Here is a 12,423-nt window from a genome sequence, read left to right as displayed (position 1 = left end):
TATAAGAAAGACAAATTTTATTCATCTTCCAATTCACAACGATCTTCTTGCCAGGAGGCAATTCTCCCTTCACATGGGTTTAAAATAAAGACTATTCTGACACTGAAATCTATAGGAATTGCATTTCTTTCAGGGAAGTGACTACATCAAACAGGAGGAGAGTAGTTGGAAATCAAAGGAAGAAAAGACATCAAAATACTCTCATGAATACTCAGAAGCCTGTAACAGGCTCACAGCAGACAAACACATATATGCCCTTCTTTGTGAATGAGACTGGGAAAGAAAATTTTTCTGGTAAGTCACAAGAAAACTAATGGATTTGAATTTGGAAGAGATTAAGAACTTCAGGTCCTATACATGTTCGTAATATTCATGGACTGTGTTTCAGGTACACTCTATCTGCTTCAGCAAAATCACCAGAGGCTTACTTAACCTGTCTTGACTCAAACTGTCTCTACGAAAGCTCTCCAAGAACCAGAAAAAAACCACGCTTGCATTTCCATCATTTCATGTCATTTAAGAATTGGCTGTTTAGAAAACACTACCACATGGTGTATGTGCCTCTAAAGATTTTAAAACTACAGGAGAAGAACCAGAAAATGAACTCCAGAACATATACATTTTGTAGAACTTTCTGTTTCTTGCTTAAATATAAGTTCTGCATCACCACATGCTCTACTAATACTAGAGGGAATAAACCCCCAATCACTTTTAGACTCCCTAAGCGCAGCTACTACTTTTCTACCTTAAGATCTTATCTTCTCTTTCTATTTCTCATTCTGAACCTTTTATCATGCAGCCAGAGAACGATGGCAAGCCCTAGATGTGGGAAGACACCAAGGTTCTCTCTCTACTTCAGGGTCAGCTTACCTGGTTTTGTATTTAAGAATCACTAGCTATAATGCACAAACATCACTGGGAGTAGATTCCAGAACCTAGTGATTTCTCTTCCAGAGTAGTGATGTCCTCTCCAGGTTGGAGAGCCAAGCTCTTATGCCTGCTCTTGTTTTGTTCTCAGCTTTGCATTCCATTCTACTAGGATCAAGATGAACAGTACAGCTAAAAAGTAAACCCAATCTGACCAGGTTCTGTAATATGGCAGCACTCTACTGAGATGGGGAAAAACATGGCTATAAACTTTTTCAAGCTGAGCAGAGAACTGAACAGATCTTTTAGCCCCTGGACAAGTGAACCACTGGTATAGAAGAGAACCTTCTCTCCAGGTTTTTGGACAAAAGTCACTTCCTGATGTGTTTCACCTTTTCTTCATGCATCATTTATGACAGAGTAAGATGCAGAAACGCTCCATCTGTGAGCACCAGACAATTACATGAGATGGATGCTGAGTAACAGACCAAATTAGAAGGCAGCATGCAGAACCAGACCTCAGGCAAGCTGGAAATCTGCTGACTTTGACTGCCAGGCAGAATTGTTGCTTTCTTAGATACTGGGTCTTAAATTAGATGCTAGATGTCTAAAATCTACCATCAAGTGAAACTTCCACATCTAAATGTCTTTGGGAGCTTCAGGAAAAGATATGTATTATACTGCTATTGCTTGCTTGGAACAGATTTGTACAAGATGGTATTAGCAACTAGATCCTTCTTTATACTGTCATCGCTACTGCTTGCTATCTTGTACAGCTGAATTTTTTCTTAGGTAGCTCCATTCTTACAAGCTACTTGGAAATATGTTATATTTAGGTTAGGTTATTTTTATGTAACTCTGAAGGCTGTTTGGTTCTGAAGGAATTTGAAATCATGAGCTATCTTCAGGAGGCAGTGCCAGACATAACTAGCCTTCGGAAAGTTGAAAACCTGGATCTATCACAAAGCATTCAATGGAAATAGCCTGTAAGTGAGGGTCTAAGACCTGACTACTTATTTGCTTAGATGTGCTTGTTATTCCAAAAATACTTTAAACATGACAGTCAAAAGAATTTGGTTTCAGCACCTGTGAAAATGTTTGAGTATTTTCTCACTCTTCTTGCTTAGTTCCTGAACTCATTAGCAGCCTTTTATCGTAATATTTTCCTTATTTATAATCACGACTTGCTACTGTGGTACTATCTAAAAAGCGTTGAGAAGGTGAAAACTTTCACATTTAAACTATGTCAGCTGTTACAGAAATAGGCTTGCAAACCCCGCCTCAGGTAGCCACATGGCAGCTGTATGGTTCGGTATATTGTAGTATGTTGGGGCTTTACTGACTTTGCTCCTAACTAGTACTTCTCTGACTTCTGTGACTAAGGTAAACAGTTCTAGTAACCCATCATTTAAAAAATGTAATGACTTTCTTTGTAAATGGTTGCTAAAGTCTCTCTAACTACTGAGATGACCAATCTGCTCATTTAAAAATGTATTTAAATTCTTTTAAGAAATACGCTATTTTTTTTCCTGAGGCTTTTAAAGTACCAGTATAATAACTTTTTAAAATAAAATTTTATATTACTTTTGCCATTCTTAAAGAAAATCTTGCTTCAAAAGGCATTCTGAAAGTTTAGAATAAAAATAAAAATAAAAATATTTCTTACTTTCCCAGAATTAACACCTCTCAAGTTATTTAAATGCAAAGTTATCCAAAACATTAAACTTACGCATGATATATTTTATACAAGCGTAGATTAGTTAAAGGTGCTTAACTAAACCTCTATATACTATAGTACTATGTGAATTTCTCACTCTCCTGGAGTTACAGTCAGTCCCTTTGAAGTCTTTCTTCAAGGACAAAACAAGAATGTTGAAACACTGCTGCGAGGCATGAGGCGGACTGATTTACTGCACTAATATCCTTAAATGTACCAAAAATAAAGTTCTTTCATAACCTAAACCTTTTATCTACTGATGAATCAAACATACCAAATAGTTCTCATCTTGAAAGGCATAGTGCAACGTGGTAATCCACTGACAATCTCCATTCACCAAGACGTTTCTCTCCTCTCGGAAGCAAGCTGTCTAAAGGAAAAGAGCAGAGAGAAGCCATTGTCAACATCAACAAGTAGTTTTCACAGGATGAATATATATGGATGTTTTATGGGATTATTTTAAATTACTGAACAGAGGTCTCTATTCATTGGAATTCAGTCTGCACAAGTGACAAGCCAGGGAATCTCTGCAGACTGGCAGTCAAGCATTCAGTCACTCTAATCCTGACTGCAACCTTAAAAAAAGCCCCAAAACAACACAACACTTCCCCCCCCAAACCAAAAGAAACCCCCCCAATCAACACACCACCACCCCAAACCACCAAAAAGCCCACAAACCAATTCAAGTCAACACTGAATCTTTGTTCCATAATGTATTTTTAAGAGCCAGAAAAATGTAACTTGTCACTGCAATCTGTTGCAGAAAGATAACGGCTCTACAAAGGTAAGTCTGGTTCTTCTAAAAAAGACCTTTGCAAAAAGAGATTAATTCTTACATTACAGCTCCAGACACTGGCAACACACTATAGGAAATAAGCAGATGCTTCTATTATTGTCTTATCTTTGTCCAGTATAATACATTTCATTTTCAATAATCTTTCCTCTACTTCAAATAGTACACTGCAAAACTTCAGAGAAGCAAGCTCTGTGTAACAGGCTTTCTCAGCATCTTTACATAAAACTAGCTTTCATAAACTTCAAGCAAGTCCTCCTTTATAGAAACATATTAAAACATTTTTATTGGATCAGAATCACCAAGATGCAGGACCTTGGGACTCTTCCACCACTCTCAATTCAGGCAGCCATTATTAGGATATTCAGCAGCTGCAGATTCAAGTGTTCGAGTTCTAGATAATAATTGATTTTTTTTTTGTCATTGTCACTTGTCCAGATGTCTTAGAAAATGTACTACAGAAGGAATATGCCTGGGAAGCCTAAGCTTTATCATATACTGATTGCATCTTGTAAAGGTATCTCAACCATTTTTCCCCCTAAGGAAGCAAAAGTCAGTTTACATTTCTACTGAAGATGACCATACTGTGGCCACGTTGTAAAGTTAGCAATTATTGGTGCAGAAAGATGTAAACTATAATTAAATGTTAACTGAGAGTGGTTTAACGGTTTATGAATGCAAGGCCAAAGTATCACTCTACAAAAGTTTGGCAGCAACAGCAGCTCTAAGTAATCCTATCCCCTGCCCGCAGCACCAGAGCACAGCACTTCTCAGTTCTTCTGGCACCACGATGCAAAGAGGCTGCCAACACAGAAAACTAGTTTGTTTATTTTTGAAGACATCAGTTCCTTGATCCAGTTCACTGTGCAACCTCAAATAGTGAGGGAATGTTATGAACACTTCAAAACCAGTAATGCTGCTGAATGCTTTGCATCATGAATTCAAAGTATAAAACTCTGCTGCTCTCCTTACTCTAGCTTAAAAGGCCTTAAGATGTGCCTTGAAAAAGTATGACAGCTTACCTAATCAGCTAGTCAGGACTTATTTGCAACTGTCAACAGTAATACACTAGTGACTACGTATTTTGCTGTCAGAACAACGAATACAAACGGTCTACCTTATCAACATAAATGGCATGCCTATTTACTTGCAACCCATTTATGAATGTCAGTTGACACTCACTAATCTTCACTGTATTTTAGTGGTTTCTGACCATATGGGTTTTTTCTTGCAGCTAGTACACAAATAAGCAGTATTTAGGTAACTTTTTGCTACATTTAAGGAGTCATACAAAACAAACAAACCAGCATAACAACATGCTTCTTAGACCACTCTTACAGTGGATATGAAAACAGCCAAAGTCTGCTTTTCAGTGGAACTGCTCACTTAAGAGGCTACTGTATTCTTGCAGGCTTCATTTTAAAAACTAACAAGTTTCACCACATTCGGGAAATTTTAACACCCAGATGTTTTATGAACTTGATATGCAGGTTATAAAGCCTTGCTTATCCAGAAAAGCCAATTCAAGCCAGCTAACTGAACAGGAAAACACAATGGGGCACAGCAGAGAAGACAGTTCATGATACTTTGTAGTTGGGGAAAAATCAGCGGGAAGAGAACTTAGCTGGACTGTAACTTGGGAAAACAGTTGCTCATTACACATTTTTCTTGTTGGATAACCCTCTTCCACCTGTTGTGCCTGCCTGACAGGGTAAGAGGAGTTAGCTGTATACTTTGAAGACAATGTGTAGGCAGCTGTCTTCTCAGAACGTCTCTACATTTAAAAGTTTCAGGTATTTAGATAGGCCATTTAATTAAATCACTTTAAAAATGACTGAAGTAAGCCAGCAATAGCTGTGTTTCATTAGACTTTGAAAGCTCCTACAAGCATTTGGGTTTAAAACAATTCTATATTGACCAATTAATTAACCCAACTGAAATCTGTGTAAAAAGGGCACCAAATTTCCGCTGTACAGGGGAAGGTTTAATGCAGAACCGCTGATGCAGCACAGCCAAGAGTGTGAACTCCCCTGACAGCTCAAAGAAATGCAGAGTGGCAGTGGCTGCCACTGCTTGTAAAGCAGAGCATGGTCCGATGGACAAAGTGTGACTAAATCAGGCAAAGGCTGTGGTGAAGAGGGGCTTAACAAGAGGGAGGAGATTTATTCACAGGAAAAGAGCTAGCTGGCACTGACTCCCTAAAAGGAAGGGAGGGACTAGAAAGGGTAGGCTGGGGGAGAGGTGGTGTCAGGAAGGGGACAGAAGAATGGGAAGGGAAGGGTCAGCTGGCTCAGCCCTCAGCAAGCAGCTAGCCTTTGCCCTTAATAGAACTGCTCCAAGTTTTGATGCACTACATGCATTTTCCCCTCAAATCTATTGCTCATTTACCTGCTGACTTATGTAATATTATACTTGCCACAAGGTTTTCCTCATGCAAGAGTAGGTATCCTAGAAATATACCACTTCCCATGGCATATTCTTAGTAGGTCCTTTCCTAATCTGTGAAGTACCCATTCACATTTACATAATTTGTTGTGACAATGTACAACTTTTATTAAAAATACCCTTCTTAAACAGATTTACCTTCTTAACACATTTTGTTTTACAGTCTGAAGCTGTGATTCAAAATATTTAGTTATAGTTTCACCAGTTATATAAATCCTGTTACAAACTGTAGGATGCAAAGCTCCTTAATGTATGCTTTCTGAATGTAGGAGAAAAAAGACCTTTCATAATGTTTTTGTATACAGCTGTAAATGTCATAGGAGCACCAATCTCACTCAGCTTTCATGTAGCCTTTAACTTGCCTTTACTGTAAACAAAAATCTGGCCAATAAATTCAGGTTAAGAACTAGGGCAGACTGTCTGATAAATGAATACGCAGTAGTGCTGAGAACAACAGATGCCTGGAAGGGACTGTCAGACTTGATTGCATTAAAACAGCTTAAGGAAATAAATAAATAAATAAATAAATAAATAAAAGAATGAAGCTCCTATGCTCACGAAATAATTCTTCCTAATCTGGAAGAGCTTCAATGTAATTTTCCTAATGCCATTTAAAAAAATCTCTGCATTAAAGAACCATATTACTTACCTCTGCCCTTTTAAGCATCTCCCATTTATTCAGAATTTTCATTGCATAAATGCGCTCTGTACACTTCATTTTAACAACTGCTACCTGAAATAACAAGATATCTTTATTTAACAAAAGCATGATTGGAGAAAGGCAGTATTTAAACAGCTTAATATTCACACAAAAGCAGTCAGAGAAATAGTTTTCAAACAGCTTAATGCCCACAAATTAGTAAGTTACTAAAGAGTCATCAGCAATCAACACACACACTGATAAACTACAGCTTGAGTCTTTGCTCCTTCTATATTCCTCCTACATTATTATCATGTGCTTGATGCACAGCACACTATGTGTGGTCAAGTGCTCATGATCAAGTACAGGGGGATGATACAGGAGGAGCATGAAGCTTTTCATATGAAGATGCGTAGTAAAGCTGCATTGTTTGCCAAGAACAAGCAATGCTTGTATGCCATGCCTTCAGCCAATGAGGCAACATTTAAAGGGCAGCCTAAGAAAACAAGAGAGGCTGCTGTCAGCAGAAATACACTACCTTCGACTAATTTGTTCTCACATTTCAGATTTCAGAAACTTGAAAGATATTTGTAAATGAACATGCTTTTATGTACTGTATGCAGTTATTAAAAAAGAAGTAAAAACAGTATCCATTTACTTATTCATCATTTTGTTTGAAGCATATTACTATGCATCCTGTGTATTAGACTTGCTTAGACAGGTCTATCATGAACAGTAGCTATGCAGAGCTGTACAGTGGAAGAAAAAACAGAATAAAAAAACCTTCAAGGCTCAGGAATGCAAAGACTTTATTTTGACCAGGACTTGAATTTTCCGAGACCAAAACTAATTCTTCTTGTAGTAAAGCCATCATTTCCACAAAATTTTTTCCAGTTGGTAAAAGAAAAGCAGGCATCACGACTAAGAAAGCAACATTTTCACAAGACTATACATGGACTGCTTGAATATTTCTGCTGCTTCTCAAATTGTCTCTATTTCAGAAGTAGAAGACCAATCAGCTTACATCGCTTCCAACAGAGCTCTGAACAGCAGCAGGAAAACTAACAGGAATGACATCAGCTTGCCTCTTCTGTTGCTTAAAATCTCTTATCTGTAAGAGATTCAGGAGCTACGGCAGCTCTAAGATCTTGACTATAAACCAAGGTTGGAATAGTGCAGAATCAAGCAGAGCAACAGTATACAAAGTCAGAAGTCTTGTGGAGGGATGAGGGAAATATAAGATCTCTCTGCATCTTCCCAGTAAAGAAGCTCCAGACGAGGGGGAAACTGCTCCTCCAGTAACACAAGAATGGGACATTCACATTTAGACAGACACCTCTCAGCAGATGCATACCTAAGCCTCCACCCCTCAGTGCATGAAGCTCCACTCAGCAGGTCACGTAACAGGTGAGTGACAACTAGCATACACCTGCACTCAGTCATGTTATGGAAACCTGCCTTAAGCAAAGGACAAGCTGGTACCTGTCACAGGAAAGACGTGCATCTGGCCCTAAACGCAGCTGGGAAAGACACAGCACTAAGAAGAAGCTTCTGTAAGTGGTGTAGAATATCTATAGGTACATTACATCCCAGTGTCTCCTGGCCTACAAACACCTCCCGCTTGTGCTGGGGGGGCACGACAAGTAAGATGAGAAAGTCTCAACCAAACACATGAGATTCCTTGGCACTTGAAACTGTTCAACATTGACCTTCAGTAATGGCTCAAAACATTTAGCCTTGCTCCTAGCTTTATCGTGGCCTTGCAGCTAAAAGCCATTGTAACAACGCCTCTTCATACACTTAATTGAATCATTACCCTGATACAGCTGAAAGCACACTGTAAGTCAAACTGCACCTTAAGAGCTTTGTGGAACTGCAAGATGCTGACATTACCCACTATACATTTTAAACTCTGTTCCATACAGAACATGACGACTCGGGAAATATCCCCATCTCTACAGAATGGACAGACCAGAGCTGAGTGCAATTACCTGCTGCAGACAAACAGAAGCTCTGGGGCAGAAGCAATTTGCAAGCATAGCTCTGTGAGCCCTGAAGTAGCATCATTCAAGTTCCATTACAACACAACCCTAGAACTGCTCTGCTATTTAAGTACAAATATAGTGCACAAGTCAGAACCCAGATACGCATCTACTGCACTTTATCTAAGGCCATCACTGCCTGAAAGCACTGCAGGATGGAGGAAGTTCGAAGCATGCTCCACTGCTGAGGAATGATGTGAGCCTGGCATCGAGGATGTACACAGCTGAGGAGCTGAGCAAATAATAAAATAGAAAATGAGAACAGGCCTGGAAAAAGAAAAAACTAAAAAGGAAGCCAAATCTGTAGGACCTATTTAGCAATTCCCCAGTTGCTATCTATACTAGTGCTATTTATTTTCAACTGAAAGGGACTGCTTAGAAAAGCTCAATTTAAACCTTCAGGAGGAAGATAATTGCCTTCTGTGGAAGAGAAAGTAGAATTAATAAAAGGAAAGTTGACTCATATTTTCACAGTAAGTGGTTATATGGCACCAGTGAACATACTGCTGCTTTAGTTGTAAGGGTGACAGCGGGACAGCTTCTTGTGTCAGCAGAAAAAATCATGCAACCATACAGCAAAATAGGGAATTGACCAAGAAATTTCTCTCTGAAAAGAAACCTGAAAGGTGCAGAAGTTGCCTCACAAAACCCAAACCTCAGTGATGTCTGAACTAAAACATGGAAGCACGAACTTATGCCTTGATAAATTCAGTAGTAATATAAGCAAGAATATTGTTGCAATATTGCAAGAAATCCTATACCCATAGTTCCATAGAACACCTCAGTGTCTCCTCAAGATAGCTTTCTTTTACTTTCTTCATCAGGTGGCAGTGTTTCTAAGTTTACAATTGTCATATAATGCTTTGGCTGCTTCTGACATGCTGCGGTATTGTTGTTTTTTCTTACTTCGGTATTAATTCCTCTTTCTCTGGCATAGCTCAAATTCAATTATAATAACCACAGTGACTGCTTTGCGAGATCAAACAGAAACCTCTTACATTGCAATTGTGCTAACCATGCAAGATGTCAGGTTTTAAATACAATGGCTCCTATACTACATACCAATCCACCATATCTACTAACATAAGAAAAAAATACTTGGTGTTCCAAGGTATTCTAAAGGATATGGATTTGTACACTGCTGCAAATGCCTACTTTAAGAACAAAAGCATTGCTTCTATCTTCGAAGTTTAAAAGCCTACTGGCCAAACACGCGCTTACGTTATGCACACGCTGCAAAAGACCAGGATTTAATTTTGATTAGTTCATTCTTCATTTCCATGCCTATTATAACCTACACTGTAATAGAAGTTAAAAGGAAAAAAAGTATGGCAAGGATAATGAAGTGGGAAAAAGGCACAAGCAGAGGTGTAAAACAGTTTCTGAAAAAGGTTTAATAGCCTAAAATATTCCAGGCCTGGACAAGATACAGCTATGATAGACATACAAAGCCATAAATGTCTTGAAGATGAATATAGAACAATTATTTGCTGCTTCTCATAACACAGAAATTGAAAAGCACCAAATAAAATTTGAATTAAGGAAATATTATTGCCACACAACAGTTTTGGCACTCAGCCACAGGCTGCTGTGGACAGCTAAGTATTCAGACGGTATGTAAATACATGCTTAATTACCTGAGTAACACACACAGCAGAAGTCTCAGTGATTACTGACCACTGTGGTTAGAGACCCCCTGAACCCTCAGCTGCTGGAAGCCTGGGAGGGTTCACGTCTGGTCTGTCCTTCTCTTCCTACACCTCTCTACCTGGCCAAAGAGATGGGATGTGGGCTAACTAATCCACACACCTTTGACCCAGAATAACTATCTCTGATACCCCTATCAAATTAAGAATTTTAACTTACCCAACTTGTATCTCATTATGCTAGGTCGGAATGGAGAATCAGGGGTTCCGAATACTCAACCATCACAGAGCAGTGTGGTAGAGAGATACAGGTGCTTCTGTTTTACTGAGTCTCAAAACACTGACAAGGAAAGATTCCAGATGCAGGGGTTCCCTCGCCTCTACAGCCCCCCCTTTCTAGGCAAGCCCTTAATGGGTCTAAACTGTCACCAGCTGATTTGATTACTGTCACTGTGACTCATCAAGATTAAGATTCACCACAACAGGGACATTACAATAAAAATCAAGTGTAGTTTTCTCACGGACCTCAGAAAGCCTAATGAATGCTAGTGCCTGCAGTTCCACCAACTTCAGATACATTTATGTCAAAAAACGTATGAGAACTGGGGCTAAAGCATACATGAGAGCCAGCTGTGGTAACTACATGCCAGAACACCCTATCAGATTTGTATTACTCCTGCCATCCATTTTTTCCCCTGTACTTTTTGCCTCAAAGCTGTTTCACTTGTACTGCAATGAAAAAGGAACCAACAGAGCTAAAATATAATTTTTGGACTTTGGCAAGAGCTAGTATTTTGCTTCTTGAATTGGTTTATAGAAGTATTTCACTGCATTTTGATCTTCAAAACCCACTTGATATTGACATTTAGGGCTGCAATGTGCAAAGCCATCCTAATCCATGTTCCATGTTTCCTCATGCCCCAATGAAACCTACATAGTGGGAATCAGCCACCAGATCAGCCTCTACAAATATGACAGAACTTCCCACCACTGTACTCTGCCCTTTGAGTGACACAATCAGCATTAGTAAGCAGCGATAAGTATGGCATATGAAAGTGCAGAAATCATTTAAATGCAAGCTTAGATATACAGAAAACAATTAAGATAGTTAACAAAAGGACTTCTTGGAAACCATGCAGGCATGGTTTTGAAGAAGACAAACGTGACTCTAGAATTCATAGGCAGATACACACCACCAGGGATGGGCAAACATTAGTGCTTTGTAGAAATACAAACTCACTGGAAACTGCACATAGAGCCATACCTCAGAGAAATACTCTGTTTGGAGCAGGTGTGAAGGCAGACTATTGAGATGATCAAGGAACTAAAGAGCCTCTTATACTAACATAGGAAAAGAAAAAGCTTTACTTGTTTTAAAGAAAAAGTGGATATGATTGCTACCTACAAATAAAATTGGAAGGAAGAGCATCAGTTATAAGGATGACATAAGATAAAAGATCTGCTTAGCCTAATGGACAATAAAATTACACGGATAAAATAGTGTAAAATTACCATGAATTAACCTTTGGCAGGAACTTGGAATGGCTTTAGACGTTTGAGCAGAGACATTAGACAAGCCTTTCAACTGGGAGAAGAGACAAAATATCATTTCAGATGTAAACAATTTACCCATAATGTCTTATTACCAGATTCATAATTGAATAGAACAGTCATTTCCCTCAGTTAAGTCTTGTATATGCCACTCTTACTATTTCTGTGTCATGCTATTGATACCTTGGACACTAGCTACTGAAAAAACACTGCAGGAACTGCTTTATCCTCCTGATATTCTTGGATACGAAAAGTCTTTGATATGTCTCTCCTTAGTTAACGGTTTTAATATCGCATCTTTGAGGAAAAACTGGTCTGGACAGCGCTCTCAGTTTTCTTATGTCTGTTTTACATTTAAAATGAGCAACCAGAGTGTCTTTTGCTAGGGTTCATACACCATGGTACACATTTCCAAAGCAAAATCTGTTTTTTGAGCACACAGCATGGATCTTCATGATTTGCAAATAAGAAGTGACAAGTGCCAGCCAGAAAGGATCTGCAAAAGAATAAAGGCCCTGAATAACACCTAAGCTCTTCCTCAGCAGTCAGGAGGGGGTTGCAGAGACAAATGGCTGGTCTCGCAGCAGCACTATAATGAACCATGTCTCTCCAGCTCCTTGCAACCTGCCTGTCACCATAGTAACTTAGTGCTGCCATACAAACAGACACGGAGCTGGGGAGAACCAAGACAGCAAACAGCTCTTTTGAAGCATTTCCAAAAC

At 39.0% G+C, this 12,423-nt stretch overlaps 1 protein-coding gene across 11 annotated transcripts in view; it reads right to left on the bottom strand.

The window, feature by feature from the left end:
• CDC42BPB (CDC42 binding protein kinase beta) overlaps positions 1-12,423 on the bottom strand; it is a 96,295-nt gene that overhangs the window by 47,750 nt on the left and 36,122 nt on the right. For 8 of the 11 annotated variants that reach the window (XR_003991333.1, XM_030485431.1, XM_030485432.1 and 5 more), the window contains exons 3-4: positions 6,472-6,555; positions 2,859-2,954 (exon numbers count right to left, since the gene is read on the bottom strand). Coding sequence is in view for 10 of the 11 variants with exons in the window: in XM_030485431.1 (XP_030341291.1) it covers positions 2,859-2,954; positions 6,472-6,555 (180 nt within the window). In the remaining variant the exon portion in view is untranslated. Of the gene's footprint in view, positions 1-2,858; positions 2,955-6,471; positions 6,556-9,725; positions 9,804-10,141; positions 10,482-12,423 lie in introns of all 11 variants that reach the window. The other 3 variants (XM_030485437.1, XM_030485438.1, XM_030485439.1) reach the window with 3 other exon arrangements.

This window comes from Strigops habroptila, chromosome 4 (assembly GCF_004027225.2).
Source record: "Strigops habroptila isolate Jane chromosome 4, bStrHab1.2.pri, whole genome shotgun sequence".
NCBI classification, from domain to species: domain Eukaryota; kingdom Metazoa; phylum Chordata; class Aves; order Psittaciformes; family Psittacidae; genus Strigops; species Strigops habroptila.
The sequence above is the reverse complement of the archived record's forward strand: the minus strand, read 5'-3'. Positions and strand labels throughout refer to the sequence as shown.